The sequence below is a fragment of the Onychostoma macrolepis genome, chromosome 04 (assembly GCF_012432095.1).
Source record: "Onychostoma macrolepis isolate SWU-2019 chromosome 04, ASM1243209v1, whole genome shotgun sequence".
Lineage (NCBI taxonomy): Eukaryota > Metazoa > Chordata > Actinopteri > Cypriniformes > Cyprinidae > Onychostoma > Onychostoma macrolepis.
In genome coordinates this window covers 9,226,575-9,244,782 of record NC_081158.1, presented here as the reverse complement: position 1 = coordinate 9,244,782, position 18,208 = coordinate 9,226,575, and the positions used below count along the sequence as shown (strand labels likewise).

Below are 18,208 nucleotides of genomic sequence, written 5' to 3'. Positions count from 1 at the left end.
TGACCAGCCGATCGGTGCATCTCTACATAAAATACAAGATTACCATATGTATTGATTTACATTATTATTTATATTTTAATTTTATATATTTAAACACTTTAATGTACTTTATTATTTAATTTGTTCTTTTTTATTTCTGTTGTTTCTGCAGAAGCAATAGAGATGATCAGACTGGAGACCTGGATTCTCCTCAACCAGTGAATGATGAAATACAGAGAGTCAAAGAGCAGCTTAAAACCAGCATTAAGAACAAGTATGAGAGATTATTTGAGGGACTGAAACTCCAGGAGAATGAAACCCTCCTGAACAGGATCTACACACAGCTCTACATCATAGAGGGAGAGAGTGAAGGAGTGAATGAAGAACATGAGGTTTTACAGATGGAGAAAATAGCCAGAACACAACACTCACAACACACGCCAATCTACTGCAATGACATCTTTAAAGCCTCACCTGAACCAGGATGTGAGGAGAAAGACCAGATCAAGACTGTTCTTACTAAAGGCATCGCTGGAATCGGAAAAACCGTCTCTGTGCAGAAGTTTATTCTGGACTGGGCCGAGGGAAAAGCCAATCAGGATGTAGATTTCATGTTTGTGCTTCCATTTCGAGAGCTGAACTTGATCCAAGATCATCAGTACAGTCTTCACAGACTTCTGCTGGACTTTCATCCTGAACTTCAAGATCTGGACTCAAAGATTTATGAGGAGTGTAAAGTTGTGTTCATCTTTGATGGTCTGGATGAAAGCAGAATCACACTGATGTTTTCAGACGATCAGAAAGTTTGTGATGTGAATGAGACTTCATCAGTGAGTGTGTTGATATCAAAGCTCATGAAAGGAGAGCTGCTTCCCTCTGCTCTCATCTGGATCACCTCCAGACCAGCAGCAGTCAGTCAGGTCCCCTCCAAATACATCAACCATCTGACTGAAATTCAGGGATTCGATGAGCCCCAGAAGGAGGAATATTTCAGGAAGAGAATCAGTGACCAGCATCAAGCCAGCAGAATCATCTCACACATCAGAGGAGCAAGAAGCCTCCACATCATGTGCCACATCCCCGTCTTCTGCTGGATCTCATCCACTGTGCTTCAGAAGATCCTGAAAGAAGATCTGAGTGCAGAAATCCCTCAAACTCTGACTGAAATGTACATCCACTTCCTGCTGATTCAGATCAACATGAGAAACCAGAAGTATGAAGAGAGAGATCCAGAGAAACTCCTGCGGGCCAACAGAGAAGTGATTATGAAACTTGCTGAAGTGGCTTTCAAACAGCTGATGAAGGGCAATGTGATGTTCTATGAGGAGGACCTGATTGAGAGCGGCATAGACGTCACTGACGCCTCAGTGTATTCTGGGATTTGCACTGAGATCTTTAAGGAGGAATCTGTGATTCATCAGAGGAAAGTCTACAGCTTCATTCATCTGAGCGTTCAGGAGTTTCTCGCTGCTTTCTATGTGTTTTACTGCTATTTAACAGAGAACAAGGAGCCACTGCGTGAATTTATATTTTACAGCTTTGATAAAATCTCTCTGTATGATCTACTGTCATCAGCGGTAGAAAAAGCCCTTAAGAGTAAGAATGGACAGCTGGATCTGTTCCTGCGGTTCCTGCTGGGCGTCTCACTGGAGTCCAATCAGAGACTCTTACAGGATCTACTGACACACACAGAGAACAGCTCAGAGAGCATCAGAGAAACCACACAGGACATTAAAGCCAAGATCAAAGGTAGATATCATCATCTCTCAGCTGGTCAGTCCATCAATCTGTTCCTCTGTCTGCTGGAAGTGAAAGATCAGACTCTGTCCAGAGAGATTCAGGAGTTTGTAAAATCAGACAAACACTCAGAGAAGAAACTATCTCCTGCTCACAGCTCAACAATCGCCTACATTCTTCAGATGTCAGAGGAGCCGCTGGATGAGCTGGACCTCAAGAAATACAACACATCATATGAGGGGAGAAGAAGACTGATACCAGCTGTGATCAACTGCAGAAAAGCCCTGTGAGTGTTTAATCATTAACTAAAATATCATATTTAATAATGAATCTGACACCTTTAAAATAAATGTTCCTAAATAACAGGCCAGAATTTTAAAGGGGTCACGACACGCCTTTTAATACAGTAGATAGTTGAGTAAAATGTCTTAGCGCAGCGGTAAACACAAACCAGTCACATGTGAAACTCGTTCATTAAATCACCAGCAGGTGGAGCAAAGGGACGGTCGACTCCATTGATCAGTAAAGGTGGAATTCAGACATTTTCACTTGTGAATGAAGATAAAATAATGACATACATTACTGGTAATATCAATATCAATAATAATAATATCATTATAACCTTTAATCTTCACTAATTATTCATCATAAAAGCTTAATGTTCCTGCTGCTACAGTGAACTATTACAGTGACTGCAGCAGCGCTGCCAACTGCTTTCAATTTAAAGTAGCTAGAACGTCTCGGTTACGTATGTAACCCTCGTTCACTGATGGCGGGAACGTAGACGATATGTCGAGTTACAACATTATGGGGATTCACTTGGGAGCCCCAATCATCTCTGACTTTAAGAGAAAACACCAATGAATATTGGCTAGTGGATTTCGCATACCTGAGCGACTCCCCGTGCACACGGGTATAAATAGGCGACAGGTGCATCCACTCTTCAGGGTTTACGCTGAGAAGCCGAGAACTTGTCCCTGGCCGCCAGCGATGGTTTGAGGTTGTGGCAAGGGGACATAACATCTCCGTTCCCTCCATCAGGGAACGAGGGTTACATACGTAACCGAGACGTTCCCTATCTGTTCCCTATCGGTCACTACGAGTTATGTCGAGTGACAACATTATGAGGTCCATGGAAAGCGCCACAACCTGAACCCCTTCACAACCTTATGGCATAGCAAATGTTGACAAGCAACCGTGTGACAAACAAATGCCATGCAAATGTCATAACCTTCCCATCGCCCCAGTGCAAATTCGCTGACCTTGGTACCCGCAGGGACCAAAGGTGAGTACATCGCTGCTGGTGATAGCCAAGCCGCTGTTCCTTTCACCACAGAAATTAGAAGGGATTTCGACCTTAAAAGAAAGATTGCTTCAAATCTTTCCTATCTGTTGTTACAGCTTAGCAGTAACGACAGGGAAGCGAGCCTTCTGGAGAAGGGCGCCACAGAGGCCACATCCTGCCCAACGGGAGGTGACATGTGGAGACACTGATATGGAATGACCCAGGCCTGGGTCAGTACTACACATGGAATGGGCCTCTGAGGCAGGTCCTACCTAGGAGTAGAGAGGAGCGGCTGCCAGCAGGGCCTGACAGAGTGCTCTGTCTAAGGAAAGACACGGGTTTACTGAGAGGGAACTCTTACCGTGGAAGAATACACATATGGGATTGCAAGAAGGGAATCAAGCCATATGGACACCTAGCCCAGTAAAGGGGCTGACCAGAGACCTGGGCAAGCTAACACCAATACTGGGCCTGGCGTCAGACTGCTCCACCCAGTCTGACTGCCGGGGGTGCTGGAGGAACTCCCCGGGTTCGCCGTCCAGGGAACTTACTGACAGAGGAAAAAGGCGCTCGCATCCCCGGGTGAGGGGGAATGGTGCAGCAAGCGTGACACCGGCCAGCTCTTCCCGCCAATTACCTGTTACCCAACACACAGGAAGAAACTGGCTCAACGCGGAGACTGTAAAATCTCGAGGTGTTCGATGTTGCCCAGCCCGCAGCTCTACAGATGTCTGCCAGAGAGGTGCCGCACACAACACAAAAGTGAAGGCAACACTCCGTGTGGAGAGAGCCTCACCCCCAGGGGGCACGGCTCGCCTTGGGATTGGTACGTCAAGGTGATGGCAGTCCACGTATTTGCGCAGCGCTTTTACAGGACACAGCAACGCCAAGGCTGGATCTGCCTCCTCCGAGGGCAGTGCTTGCAGGTTCACCACCTGATCGGAGGACCCTGTACTGCCATGCCCGACCCTCAAACGCAAACCGACGGTCTGTGTCGAGGGAGAATTGAGACATGGCAGTAAGCATCTTTCAGGTCGACCGCCACAAACCAATCCTGGGGTTGGATGCATCTGATGACGCGCTTCTGCGTCAACATCTTGAATTGGAAGCTAGTGCAGGGCCCGATTCAAGACTCGCAGATCCAGGATCGGCCAGAGGCCACCGACTTTCTTGGGTACGATGAAGTAAGGGTTGTAAAACCCCTGCTTCATCTCGGTTGGAGGGACCGGCTCGATTGCATCCTTTGCCAGGAGGACAGCAATCTCCTCGTGCAAGACAGGTGCGTCTCGGACAGCCACCAAAGTCTCGAGAACGCCGCTGAATTTATGTTACACCATAATTGTTCTTCTTTTAGATAAAGCATGTCCATTTTACACTGAGTAACACAGTGTATTCTCCAGCAGTGTGACTGAATGTACGTTTATGTGATTCCAGTCGGAGTGTTTAGTTATCGGGGGGCAGTTCAGTAGCCATAAGCTTCATTGTGGGGCTGGAAATACAAAGCTGTGAATCACAGCTCTGTCATATGGAGAGTGTCTGATGCTGATGAATGTTTCTAACTGCAGATCAGAGCCGCTTCCAGAATTAAATTAATGAGCTGCTCTAGCCTTAACGCACATCTGTTTAGACAGATGATATTTTTGTCCCGTCCATTGCTATGGTTATCACTGTGTCAATCATTGCAATATCTAGAGTGAATCCTGCAGTTGTAATTCCTGAAACTCTGCAGTGTGTATTTGGCCATTTTATACATATTCCTAATGGATTATATCGAGCCTAGAAAGCACACAAACAGTGCTCCCTTTATAATCACTAAAAAGCTAAAACTCACTTCAGTTCATCACGATCTCACAAACTTCTGTAATAATCAGTGAAGCGCTACACTGCACAATCAATCTCTTATTTACATCACGTGTTGATTATAATGAGAGAAGTACTGAGTTTAAACATGAGGATGTTTCATTAATCCTTTCCTTCTTTTTAGTTCCATTGTTTTAGCTAAATTGTGGCCATGTTTTATTTATTCATTTTTTAAATTAAATAATGGGGGGAAAAAAATATTTATTTACTCCTTTTCCATTTTGCATTTACCCGTTTTTTTACTTTCAGTACTTAAGTATGTTTAATATTTTAAAAATACTTTTCATAATTAAGTACAATAAATATCACATACTTTAAAAATTTTACTTAAGTAATATTCTAGACGGTGACTTCAACTTCTACCAAAGTCAATTTCTGGTAAGATATCTGTAGTTTTACTTAAGTGTGGCTTTCAGGTACTTTATCCAACACTGCGAATAACAAAGTATGTTTGTGACGTTGAAAAGCATAACATATTATTAGCAGAATTATTAAATGTAAATATCAAACATTTGTATTTTCATAAATACAGTGGTAAATTGTTTTTGTTTTTTCAAAAAGCACTTGCGTCACCTCATAAAATTGAGTTGAAACCATGGAGCCACAGCTGACAGAAAATTAAATTCAATAGTTTTTTCCCAACATGCACTCATTCAGGGCTCTTTTATTTCATTAACCTAATTTTTTAAAGGATTTGATTTCCACATACGTGACTCTGTCTGTTACTGTGAAGCTTAAACTACACATCAAGCATTTATTCATCACATCTCATTTGATCTTGAATGGCTGTGACATTGAATAAAGTTAATAAAGCAAAATAAAGCATAGCAAGTTACTGAAGCACCAAATAAAGGAAAACTGGCAACGCTCTGTACATGTCTATATTGTTTTGCTATTTCTTAAATTTTATTTAATCTCTTCCAGATTTTCTGACTGTGATCTCTCAGATCAGCATTGTGAAATTGTGTCTTCAGCTCTACAATCCTCAAACTGTGTCCTGAGAGAGCTGGATCTGAGTAACAATCATCTGCAGGACTCTGGTGTGAAGTTGATTTCTGATGGACTGAGTCCAAACCATCAGCTGCAGATACTGAGGTATTTAAAGTGTAAATAAACATTTAAATTTCCACAGCGTCCGAACTGTCATCGCGATCCATTGTTTACCTATGGTTTAAATGGACCGCTCTCCCTTTTGATGCATCACTTCCGGTTTTGGCGGTTTTCAGATGCAGAAGTAAAATTACTGTGATCTGACTGTGTGTGTCTGTAGATGATCTGAATATGCGTTTGTAGATGATCTCTCTGTCTCTGGAGATGATCTGTGTGTGTTTGTAGATGATCTCTCTGTGTGTGTGTCTGTAGATGATCTGATTGTTGATGTGTGTGTTCTGCTCTCTTTCAGGCTTGCTGTCTGTAATCTCACTGCTCAGTGTTGTGAGAGTTTGTCATCAGCTCTACAATCCTCAAACTCTGTCCTGAGAGAGCTGGATCTGAGTAACAATGACCTGCAGGACTCTGGTGTAAAGATTATTTCTGATGGACTGAAGAGTACAAACTGTCAGCTGCAGTTACTGAGGTATTTAAGAGCATATAAGAGATCATTTACAGTCAGCCGATTACAGTGTGTGTCTGTAGATGATCTGACTGTGTGTCTATAGATGTTTCAACTGTTGATGTTTGTGTTCTGCTCTCTTTCAGGCTTGCTGGTTGTAATCTCACTGCTCAGTGTTGTGAGAGTTTGTCATCAGCTCTACAATCCTCAAACTCTGTCCAGAGAGAGCTGGATCTGAGTAACAATGACCTGCAGGACTCTGGTGTAAAGATTATTTCTGATGGACTGAAGAGTACAAACTGTCAACTACAGATACTGAAGTACTTAAGAACTATTTTTGTATTTAATAATTTACAGTCAGCTGGTCATAATGATGTCTGTAGATGATCTGACTGTATGTGTTTGTCTGTAGATGATCTGACTGTGTCTGTAGATGATCTGACTGTATGTGTTTGTCTGTAGATGATCTGACTGTGTTTGTAGATGATTTGACTGTGTGTGAGTCTGTAGATGATCTGTCTGTGTGTGGCTGTAGATGATCTGTCTGTGTGTGGCTGTAGATGATCTGACTGTGTTTCTAGATGATTTGACTGTGTCTGTAGATGATCTGACTGTGTGTGTCTGTAGATCTGTCTGTGTGTGTCTGTAGATGATCTGACTGTATTTGTAGATGATCTGTCTATGTGTGTCTGTAGATGATCTGACTGTGTGTCTGTAGATGATCTGACTGTGTGTGTGTGTGTGTGTGTGTGTGTGTGTGTCTGTAGATGATCTGACTGTGTGTCTGTAGATGATCTGACTGTGTGTGTCTGTAGATGATCTGACTGTGTGTGTCTGTAGATGATCTGACTGTGTGTGTGTGTGTGTGTGTCTGTAGATGATCTGACTGTGTGTCTGTAGATGATCTGACTGTGTGTCTGTAGATGATCTGACTGTGTGTGTCTGTAGATGATCTGACTGTGTGTGTGTGTGTGTGTGTGTGTGTGTGTGTGTGTCTGTAGATGATCTGACTGTGTGTGTGTGTGTCTGTAGATGATCTGTCTGTGTGTCTGTAGATGATCTGTCTGTGTATCTGTAGATGATCTGACTGTGTCTGTAGATGATCTGACTGTGTGTGTGTGTGTGTGTGTGTGTGTGTGTGTCTGTAGATGATATGACTGTGTGTCTGTAGATGATCTGACTGTGTGTCTGTAGATGATATGTCTGTGTGTGTTTGTAGGTTGTCTGGCTGTATGGTGTCAGAGGAAGGCTGTGGTTATTTGTCTTCAGCTCTGAGTTCAAACCCCTCACATCTGAGAGAGCTGGATCTGAGCTACAATCACCCAGGACAATCAGGAGTCCTGCTGCTCAAACACAAATTGCAGGATCCAAACTATAAACTGCAGATATTTAAGTACGTCAAACACTAATACTGACATACTGAATGTGTGTGAATGATGCAGATCTACATTAATGTGTGTTTGTGTGTTTATAGTGTGGATCATGGAGGAGAGATCATGATGACAGCAGGACTGCGAAAGTGTAGGTCTACAAACACACTAAGGCTGCAACTAACGATTATTTTGATAATCGATTAGTTGGCCGATTATTTTTCGATTAATCAAAAATAATTCAAACGTGCCAAATGAATGCTATGAAAACATACAGTGCTTAACAATTTATTAGACCACTTGTCATAATAAAGAGAAAAATATTTTAGGAATCGGTCAAAAAAAATGGTTTAAATCTAAAAATGTTATTGTCATTTATTGGGCAAATAACAAACTGAAACAACTAAATAGTATGTATTCACATATCAAAAATGGCCTCCTATGCCTTTCAAACAACATTCTTGCTTGCATTTAAAGTGAAAGTGACGTGACATACGGCCAAGTATAGTGACCAATACCCGGAATTTGTGCTCTGCAGTTAACACATCCAAAGTACACACACACACACACAGGTACATTTATGTACCTTTTGACCTGTAATTGGGTATCTGAAGAAAAAACACTAAAGCGCTTGACTATTTTTCTGCCTTTCTTTCATAGATAACAGCAATAATTATATTATAGTATTAGAAATAGCCTACTACTATTACTAAAGAGCTTATGCATATTGGAGGACTAACCAATACAGAAAGCTAAAAAAATATTTTGGTAATCACCAATACTGTTAGTTTGGAGCAGCAGTGGCACAAACCTTACATTATTTGTTAAAAACTTTACATGAATTTGTTTTAATAAATTTGTTAAGCACTGTATATAGTGAACATAGTTTAATTAACTCTCTACATTAAAAAATGTAAAGAATAATACAGATAATAAAGACAAATAAAACAAACTTAGTGTTAACCAACAGGTGAGAATGTTCTGCAGGAACACATGCGTTCACTTTGATCACAGTTACTGTCATTTCTTTATCCTATAAAAGATGAAGCGTCTGGCATTTATATTCAGACATGCTGTTATCCCTTACAGTTCCTACTCTCATGAAATACGTGCACTACATGTTGTCTTTTAAACCTAAATTTAACGTTCAACAATGGATATTTCAGCACAACAAATGTTTTTTGCACTGAATATTAATTGTCTCTCTCTCTAATGTGTTCTGTCTGTCAGGAGAAGTGGTAGAAAACGTGAATGGAGATGCGCTTGACAAGCTAACAGGCTAACGGAATGCTAACACGATGCTACACGCAGCGCTCGCGGTTTAGATTAAGAGATTAAAGGTGGATGATGTCAAATTAGTCTTAAATCAGAAATATGGTGAGAATTAAATTATACTTCAGCGATTTAAACAACAGATAGAGTAAGATAGAGATTTCTTCAGATAAACAAAGCCACACCGAGATACAAACAGCAGCACGGCAGGCAGGAACAGGAAGCAATCTCCAACAGGCCAATTGGAGAAATCAGTACTTAATAGTGAGGACATTTCAGACTTTGCAAATCTAGTCAAAGCTGTAAACACACACAGACATCTTCACTGTTGTGTTGTTATTGATGTTTCTCTCTTCTTGTGTTCAGATGCCTGTGATCTCACACTGGATCCAAACACAGCAAACACTCAACTCATTCTGTCTGATGAGAACAGGAAGCTCACACGTGTGTTTGAGGATCAGCCGTATCCTGATCATCCAGAGAGATTTGTTGAGGTTCCTCAGGTTCTGTGTGTTGAGAGTCTGACTGGACGCTGTTACTGGGAGGCTGAATGGAGCGGAGATAAGGCTGAAATATCAGTGTCATATAAAGGAATCAGCAGGAAAGGATGGAGTGAATTTGGATTCAGTGACAAATCCTGGAGTCTGACCTGTTCTGGTAACAGATTGACTGTCCTTCACAATAATAACAGAACTGATATATCGGCCATCCGTTCATCCTCTAATAGAGCAGGAGTGTATGTGGATGTATCGACTGGCTCTCTGTCATTCTACAACGTCTCTGACACACACACACTCACACACTTACACACATTCAAGACCACATTCACTGAACCCATCTGTGCTGGGTTTAGACTTTATCCTGATTGCTCAGTGTCTCTGTGTGATATTAAACGATAGAGAGACTCTGTAAATCCTCTTTCTGATGTTCACATGCACACAAACTCATCAAATCTCACATCATGTGTCATGCCTGGTTTTGGGGTTTGTTTCATGTTCTTGTTTTCATATCTTTTATTTTGTAATTTGATTCATGCCATTTGATTCGTGTCATGCTTCCCTTGCCCTCATGTATTTCTTCCTTGTGTATTTGTCATGTTGTGATTGGTTGTTCTAGTTATGTCTTGTTACTCATTGGTTATTGTCCTGTCATGTGGTTCTCAATTTTGTTTGCTCATTGGTTGATTCTTGTCATGTGACCCTTGGTGTTTGCTGTAAGTAGACCTCATGTTGCCATTAGGCTTGTTTGAGATGAACTATACTAGCCTGTCACTGAGTAGTCGCTTGCAGTTGGGAAGGAATTAAAAGTGGAGATGTCAAGTCGGAGACTTTCGGCTGGTCTCGTTTTGCTCTCGCGGTACTTTGATGGCACATGTGCTCGTAAGGCAGCTGCAGCACCGGTCGAAGTCGGTCTTTGTTTCTAAATCTCTGATGTGAACTGGTGACCGTATGAATGTGATTGACATCAGCAGAATGAAACACAGAGGCTGAATTGACTCCGAATGAATCCGTCTCCTGATCGTCTGCTTTATTATTCTGTCTGCGCTGATTTAACACTCAGTTCACTAAATGAATTCTGTACAAACACTCACAGTATCGCTGCTAAACACCGTTGATCTCGCTGTAATTCCAGTCTTTCAGAAGCTTCAGAGCTTCAATCTGCTGCTTGATCACTAGAAAATCTTCATCAGTATCTCTTCTTCTGAAATGATTGTCTTTTCTGCTTTATTAGGTCTCCACGAGCACAACAGCTTTATATGACAGGAGCCTCAGCTCTCACTCCGATATCTTTGAGTAAACAACAGGCCAAAGTAAAGCTGATATCTGCATGTGTTCATTTAATTATCTTTCTGTCTGGGCAGCAGTAGTACTTTTTAAAAGGACAAAATAGTAATCAAAGATAAGGTTATTGGGCCCCGAGAGCCAAAGCAGTGTGACGGAGGACATTTCTATACATTTTTTAAAATATATTTCATCAGCTGAGCCCAGTTGGATATGAATATTAAATATATAAGATAATATGTATAACAGGCTATTATTGTTTTTACATTAGGTAGCTTATGTATGGCAGATTAAATTATGTAAGATATAATGAATGATCAGAGATACTGTATGGGTGTTCAGGGTTTTATTATTTATATTAAGATGTCAGATCATGTGTTTAATCTAATATCATTTTTCTATTGAGATATATCTTATGTATGGCAGAAGGCTTTGAATGATCAAAGTTACTTTTGCTTAAAAATATCTACTAAAAACAAAGCAATAATAGACAATTAAAACACTATTATCCTGAGCAGGAAAAAAAAAAATTGTACAATTGATAAATGTCAGTGAATTCACGCAGTCACAGCCTCCACTGTCACCACAGTCATCAGCCACCACTCACACCAGATCACACTCACCTGAATTCTGATCACCTGCACCTGCTGCCTCCAATCAAGCCACCTTTAAGAACACACTTCACTTAATCACTCATCTAGAATGGTATCTGACTCCTGTGTGTATACTTACCTTTAGATCTCCAGATGATTCTCCAACGTTGATCTCCCCCATCCCTGGACACCCGATCACCAGCGATCCGGCAATGAAACCGTATATCAGTAAATAGCTAAGAACTCGAGAACTAAACACAGTGTTTGATACTCACCTGCCTCTGTTCATCTTGATCTGCTACCTCAAGTCTGTTAATCTTCCTTAAGCGTAAAGGAGCAACCGTTGATAAAGTGCAAGAAAAGAGAGAGTCCATAGTTTCTGTTACATCAAGTTATTCTGAGCTATTGGATATGAGAAGTCAGGAAGATTATTTATAAAGCAGTCTTTTGTGGTAGAAGTGTTGGTTCTACCATATTTGTAACAAGGAATTGGCGTTACAGCTTTAGCTATATGGAATATATAGGAGACTAGATAATGATCTGAGATATCTTTGCTCTGCTGCAAAATTTCAATGCCACTGACATCAATTCCATGTGACAGTATTAAATCTAGAGTATGATTTCGACAATGAGTAGGTCCTGACACGTGTTGTTAAACACCAATAGAGTTTAGAATGTCTATAAATGCTGATCCCGACTGTTGTTGAAAAATGAAATGTTTTTCATTATCAACATGGGTATTAAAATCACCAACAATTAGGACTTTATCTGCAGCCAGCACTGACTCCGATAGAAGATCAGCAAATTCTTTAATAAAGTCTGTATGGTGGCCTGTATACAGTAGCCAGTACAAACATCACAGGGGATTTTTCACTGATTTATTTTAGTTCAGATCAAAGCGTAAATACACGTATAATAGCGCATCCTTGTGTTGCAGCTGATACAGAACAGCGTACGCAGTTTGCGTTCAGTGGATAATCTCTAAAATGGTGCTACAGTGACGCGGAGAGACCAGGAGGAGACGAATTGTTGAAAAAGTCATTATTTTTATTTTCTTTGCGTACAGAAAGTATTCTCGTCACATCATAAGATTCAGATTGAACCACTGATGGCAGATGGACTATTCTGACCATGCTTTTCATACTTTTCTGTGCCTTGACAGTGTTAATTACTTGGCAGTCGATGGGACAGTCACAAGCCTCCTGGTTTTTATCTAAAATATCTTAATTTGTGTTTTCCGAAGACGAACAAAGCTTTTACAGGTTTGGAACGACATGGGAGTAAGTGATTATTGACAATTTTCATTTTGGGATGGAGTAACTCTTTAAGTGACATGAGCGTATTTCTTTTGCATTATAACTGGTTGTAACTAGCAGAAAAGAGAAATAAAGGGAAGGGATGATCGCGTTCACGCACTCTCCGTGCTTCCGCATGCAGCAGTCTGTTACGCCACATCAAAGAGCGTCAAAACAGCATTTATGGATTCAATTTCCTGATAAAATAGACATAATTTTAAAGATGAGACTTTGTTTCTTATCGAAAAGAACAAAACCCAAACCTTGCGATTACAGGATGTAATGTATAGCCTAGTAATAATGTATAGTGAGGATTTATTCACGGATATGAACTGAAACAGTGCAGTGGTTAAAATGACACTGTATTTGTTCTGTACAATTTTCTGTACGAATAGGTGTACCATTACACCCCTAGAAAACATTTAAAACACCAAAACTTAATAATATGTGTCTGGGCAAAGGCTGTTGTTGTAAATAGGGAGCTTTTTCATCATCTTCTTTTTTAACGGCAGTTGAAAGAGGATGCAGAGCGGGAAATAACGAATACATTTTCAAAATTTCAGTAATCCACCAATAGCAATAAGGGAAAACACAAAGCAACCAATAGCATTGTTGAATGGGCTGAGATGTGGACTGCCATTAACCTGCCACACATGACTATAGCAGTTTATGGGTTTTTCCAAATAAAAGCCAAATGTTAACCATAAGTTTACACATTCCATGGTGTGCCATAGCCAAGCCATATATGGCTCTCATTTGTGTGCTGTCATCTGGACCATATACTGTGCCTCAAAACAAATTGTCATCCAAAAGAAAATTCCCTCCAATTCTAAAGCTATGGCAAAACATATGGGAAAGTTTGGCCCATATGTGCTCAGCCATGCCATACCTAGGCCAAATGTGACAGCTATCAGCCATATCTGGCCCAAACGTTCTTGATATTTGGGTGGGATAGTATTACGTCAAGAATTCTGAAAGAAAATGGGAACATTTACATCCATGGGATTACTATAAAGGAAGTGCAGAGATTTGGTAATGCTTTAGATTACAGCCTGCAATTTACAGTGCAAGTAAACTGAAATTACAGCATAATAATAGTAACCATATATTACCTCCATGTAGGTATAAAGGAACAATCTAAAGAGGTAACTTAACCTGTAAAATTACTAATTATTTATACTGCAAGTATATTGAAACCAAGGGATACCTATTCTAATATTACAGAGTATATATTCTAAACATCGATTACATTTGCAAGAACATACACTGCGTACCTTTTAATAATGCTAATGACAGAAATTGTGTGGAAAATAGAAGAAAACTAAAGTCAAGAGGAGAGATCATTTTGAAGGTGTGTTCTTTTAAAACGGGAGTGTTTTGTCTGAGTACTTTCTCACAACATCAAGTGGTGGAGAAGTCAAATGGTGTAGAAAGTGGTGGAGAAGTCAAAATGGTGCTTGAGGACTGTGGATCAAAACGGTAAAATCAAAGATGGTAAAATCCTGTAGATTTGCTAGGCATTTTCTGTGTTTATTACAGGCTTTCAGTCTGTGTGTTTCTGGGCATGATGGTTTGGCCATAGTGGTAGTTTATTTGTCAGTGGGTGAAAAACATAAACAAAATCCTAAATTTGTTCTTAACATAAGCTATTCAATATACAGCTTATACAGTTAAACCAAATTTATTTTGAAAAGTTCATAAGTATTGAGTTGCTTTGCTTTTTTCTGAATTATGTAGGCCTATGGTTTTTAATTTGCTTTTTTTTTTTTTTTCAATTTATGGTGTAATTTTACTGTTACTGTTGTCATATTGTGTATTATTTTAATTTAAAAACAAATTTTGGGTTAATTTAAACCCAGCAGTATAGTAATTTTCAAGCAATATTTGATTTAATAAAACAGTCCACCATGTTTATTATTTTTTAAACTGGTATGTATATGTATGACCTACTGTACTAAAAACATTGTTTTGGAGCAATTTGTTGTAGCTACTTACCCTGTAACTACATGGATTGCATTGAAAAAATACTTAAGCCTGTCAGCACTAATAGCCTCGTGGGCAGCGCACTGACATATAGCACCTTTGCGCTTCGGGCATCCTGAGTTTGAGTCATGGCTCTTGGACCTTTCCCGATCCCATTCCCCATCTCTCTCTCTCTCTCTCTCCCACTTTGCTTCCTAACATATACTGTCCTAGCCTTATAAATAGGCAAAAACGTCAACAACAAAAAAAAAATTAGGCCTATAATACCAATATATTATTAAAAAGTGTGTCTTCTTGCTAAATCACTCCCAAATGTAAGATTGTTGTTTAGCATAGTAGGTCATACATACCACGTAATATTAGAATAGGTACCCCTTAGTTTCAAAATACTTACAGTATAAATGAATTGTAATTTTCCAGGTTGTTACCCCTTTATTCCCCAGACTTAGTATATTTTTCCCTTATACCTACATGGAGGTACTGTATAGGTACACTATAAATTGCGGGCTGTAATCTGAAGCATTAACGACATGTCTTATAGACAGCACTACCAGCATTTCTTCATGAAATTTTTTTCCCATTATTTTTGATAATCGTCTTCGACTGTTGGAAATTACATCAGGGTAATTGTGATTATATCATCTGTATACAATAAAATTTCACCCAGCCCTACTTCTCACCCTCACTGCCCCAGCTGATATTCATACTCTGATAGCTCTGATAGATAATGAAGAAATCCAGTTCTGCTACGGGTCTGTTTTCCAAGTTTCCTATTATATAATCTATAATAGGGCTGTCACGATATTAGATTTTTCACACCACGGTTATTGTGGCCAAAAAAATTCACAATATCAATATATTGCAATATTTATAGAAACCTTGGGGGGACAAAAAAGTTATTAGTCAAATTAATTTTTACTTTATTTATTTTTTTATCCTACGAACATAAGGATACTGTTAAACACAGGACACGAGTCTGGATTTCACTGTCTTCTTTGAAGCTCCTTAAGAAATAACAAGAAAGAATATGCTGTCAAGTTTAACAGTATGATGAATAAATATTAACATCAAAACTGATACTTTAACCTGTTAACTTGCGTAAGGTCTTTAACCTATAGTTGCGCCAGCGCCAATGAAGTCATGCAGATGAGGCATTAAGGGCATGGCACTGCGACCAACTTAACATTTTACAGAGTTTAATATAGCAATGTGGTCACTCAGTTTTGTCTAGATCAGTTTTAATTGTGTAATAGATTTTAACAAAGAATTGACCTTCATGGACCTTCTCGAGGATGAGCGGTCTTCCTCATCACTATCGAGTGGGGGTATCGAGATTCTCTCACGCGTTAATTCATCTTTAGTTTCTGATGAATAGAAGAAGAAAGAAACTAAATACAAATAACAAGCCTTCAATAAAATGTCACACAGAAATAACTACAGTAGTTCTTTGTCAGTCACCAGTGTAGATGTTGGTGGTTGATATCAGAATCTTTTGTAGCAGGGACTATAATAGCCACATATATGTTTCTAGCAATGCAACAGATTTTTTTACAAGAATATGCTTAAAATAAAATGGTTAGATACATTTAGGAGTTATAGCATGGCTTTAAAATCCTACCAGCCAATTTTAACATCTGTGCTTTGTAATGTTGTCCCTGGTCCTCTGGTGATTTCTTCCACAAAATCTGATATTTTTTCTTTATTTCAAAATCCTTGACATCCTGTGGACAGAAGTGGGCACTATCTGATGGATGTTGTTGTCGATAAACCGGACGCAGGCGAACATACAACACAAATGACAATTATTAAAAACATATTTAATATCAATTAATTACAGTGCTTATGGTCACCCTAGTTTAAGTTTACCTATGACATATTCCCACGAAACTGGGGTAAGACACTGACCGTGAGCTTAATTTGGTGTCTTTAACCTGATTTCTTTGTCAGACTTTCTGTGCGCGAGCTTCACAGAGCCTTCCGTTTGTATGTTACATTTACATACCGAGAAGAAAAGATTTAATTCAACAAAAAATCTCTACTGACTGACACTTTTAACAGTCAAATCGTCCATCCTTTCAGCAGTTTCCATCTGGCATGGCATAACTTTTTTCAGTCCACTTTGACAAATTTTAGATTACTAGATTCTTATTTACTACGACAACATAACCTCTGGCACTGAGGTAGGCCTAACACACGGCTCGGCCGTCTACCTCAGACTTACACAAAGTAGTAAAGATTGAGAAAATGTATAAACAACAGCAAAGACAATGATTAATAACATTACCTGACTGAAAAGTTGGGTGGTTTCACAAGTGAACGATGGCAAACCAGTTTTAAAATTCTACCGGTATTTTCAGTTGACACACTAGTCTCGCGCGAGCTAAGCTCCGCCCCCTGATACGCGACAAAGCGCTCCATCAATGATTCATCTCGAGCACTTTACATCTTTATTTTTTGTTGGTTAACAAAGATGCGTAGAAATAGGCAGAAATATAAGTTATACCTAGAACCTCACTGTGAGGCAAAGTAACATGTTATAATTATAGGCCTATCAATTTCGCTTAAAATCTCTTCCTTTGTTATTAATTCTTTTAAATTTAATTATTTTACAATCTGGAAATTATTATTTTAAAGGGCACCTATTATGCCCCTTTCTACAAGATGTAATATAGAGCTTGGCAACCGCGTCACTGCGTAGTGCATTCTGGGACGTAAACAAGAGGGCGCCACCATATTGTGCGGCCACATCGGGCGAGACTTAAAACAACCAGTTACTACACAAAAAATGTATCAAACAATGTTGAAAAATCAATTAAAAGAACGAAATGTACTATACAGAGACAAACTTCTACCGGACACAAGAAAATGGTACCTGGAAAAGATGGCATTGATCGGAAATCTGGATCCGTATAAGGTGCCTGCAAGAGAATGTACTCAAGACCCCGACGCTTTACCTCCTCTGACATTTCCAGATATTTTTGTATATTTAGTCTGTGGTGTGAGTGCTTATACCGAGGCTCAGTTTCGTAATTTTAAATCTATGGAAGCCCATGTTCAGTTCACAAATGGCTGGGTCCATGACTTGGAAGCCTACAAACCGCAGAGTTGTGAAAACACCATTGTTCGTACAAAGGTGTGAATCATCTTGCTTACCTAACGTTACCTGTGATTAGTGAAACACACATCTTTACACAATATTTAATCAGAATATAATTTAGGGCTGTCAATCGATGAAATTATTATTTTTAAGAATTTTTTTTATTTTTTAAAATCATGATTAATCGCATGATTGTCATGAGTTAACTCATGATTAATCGCAACTAAATCACACATTTTTATTTGTTCTAAATATACCTTAAATTAATACTTTTTAACACTCTAATCAACATGGGCATGGACAAATATGGATGCTTTATGTTGACTATGGTTTCAATAATAATAAACATACATTTGCATAGAGTAGACATGTTTCAAAGGTCATAGATGTTTTTCAAAGAACTT

General features: G+C 39.4%; 1 protein-coding gene across 5 annotated transcripts in view; it reads left to right on the top strand.

Moving 5' to 3' along the window:
- LOC131538705 (NACHT, LRR and PYD domains-containing protein 12-like) overlaps window positions 1-18,208 on the top strand; it is a 42,893-nt gene that overhangs the window by 11,135 nt on the left and 13,550 nt on the right. For 3 of the 5 annotated variants that reach the window (XR_009270644.1, XR_009270646.1, XR_009270645.1), the window contains 7 exons: window positions 152-2,002; window positions 5,786-5,956; window positions 6,264-6,437; window positions 6,560-6,733; window positions 7,633-7,806; window positions 7,888-7,934; window positions 9,422-11,657. Coding sequence is in view for 2 of the 5 variants with exons in the window: in XM_058772746.1 (XP_058628729.1) it covers window positions 152-2,002; window positions 5,786-5,956; window positions 6,264-6,437; window positions 6,560-6,733; window positions 7,633-7,806; window positions 7,888-7,934; window positions 9,422-9,954 (3,124 nt within the window). In the remaining 3 variants the exon portion in view is untranslated. Of the gene's footprint in view, window positions 1-151; window positions 2,003-5,785; window positions 5,957-6,263; window positions 6,438-6,559; window positions 6,734-6,825; window positions 7,163-7,632; window positions 7,807-7,887; window positions 7,935-9,421; window positions 12,375-18,208 lie in introns of those variants that run through there. The other 2 variants (XM_058772746.1, XM_058772747.1) reach the window with 2 other exon arrangements.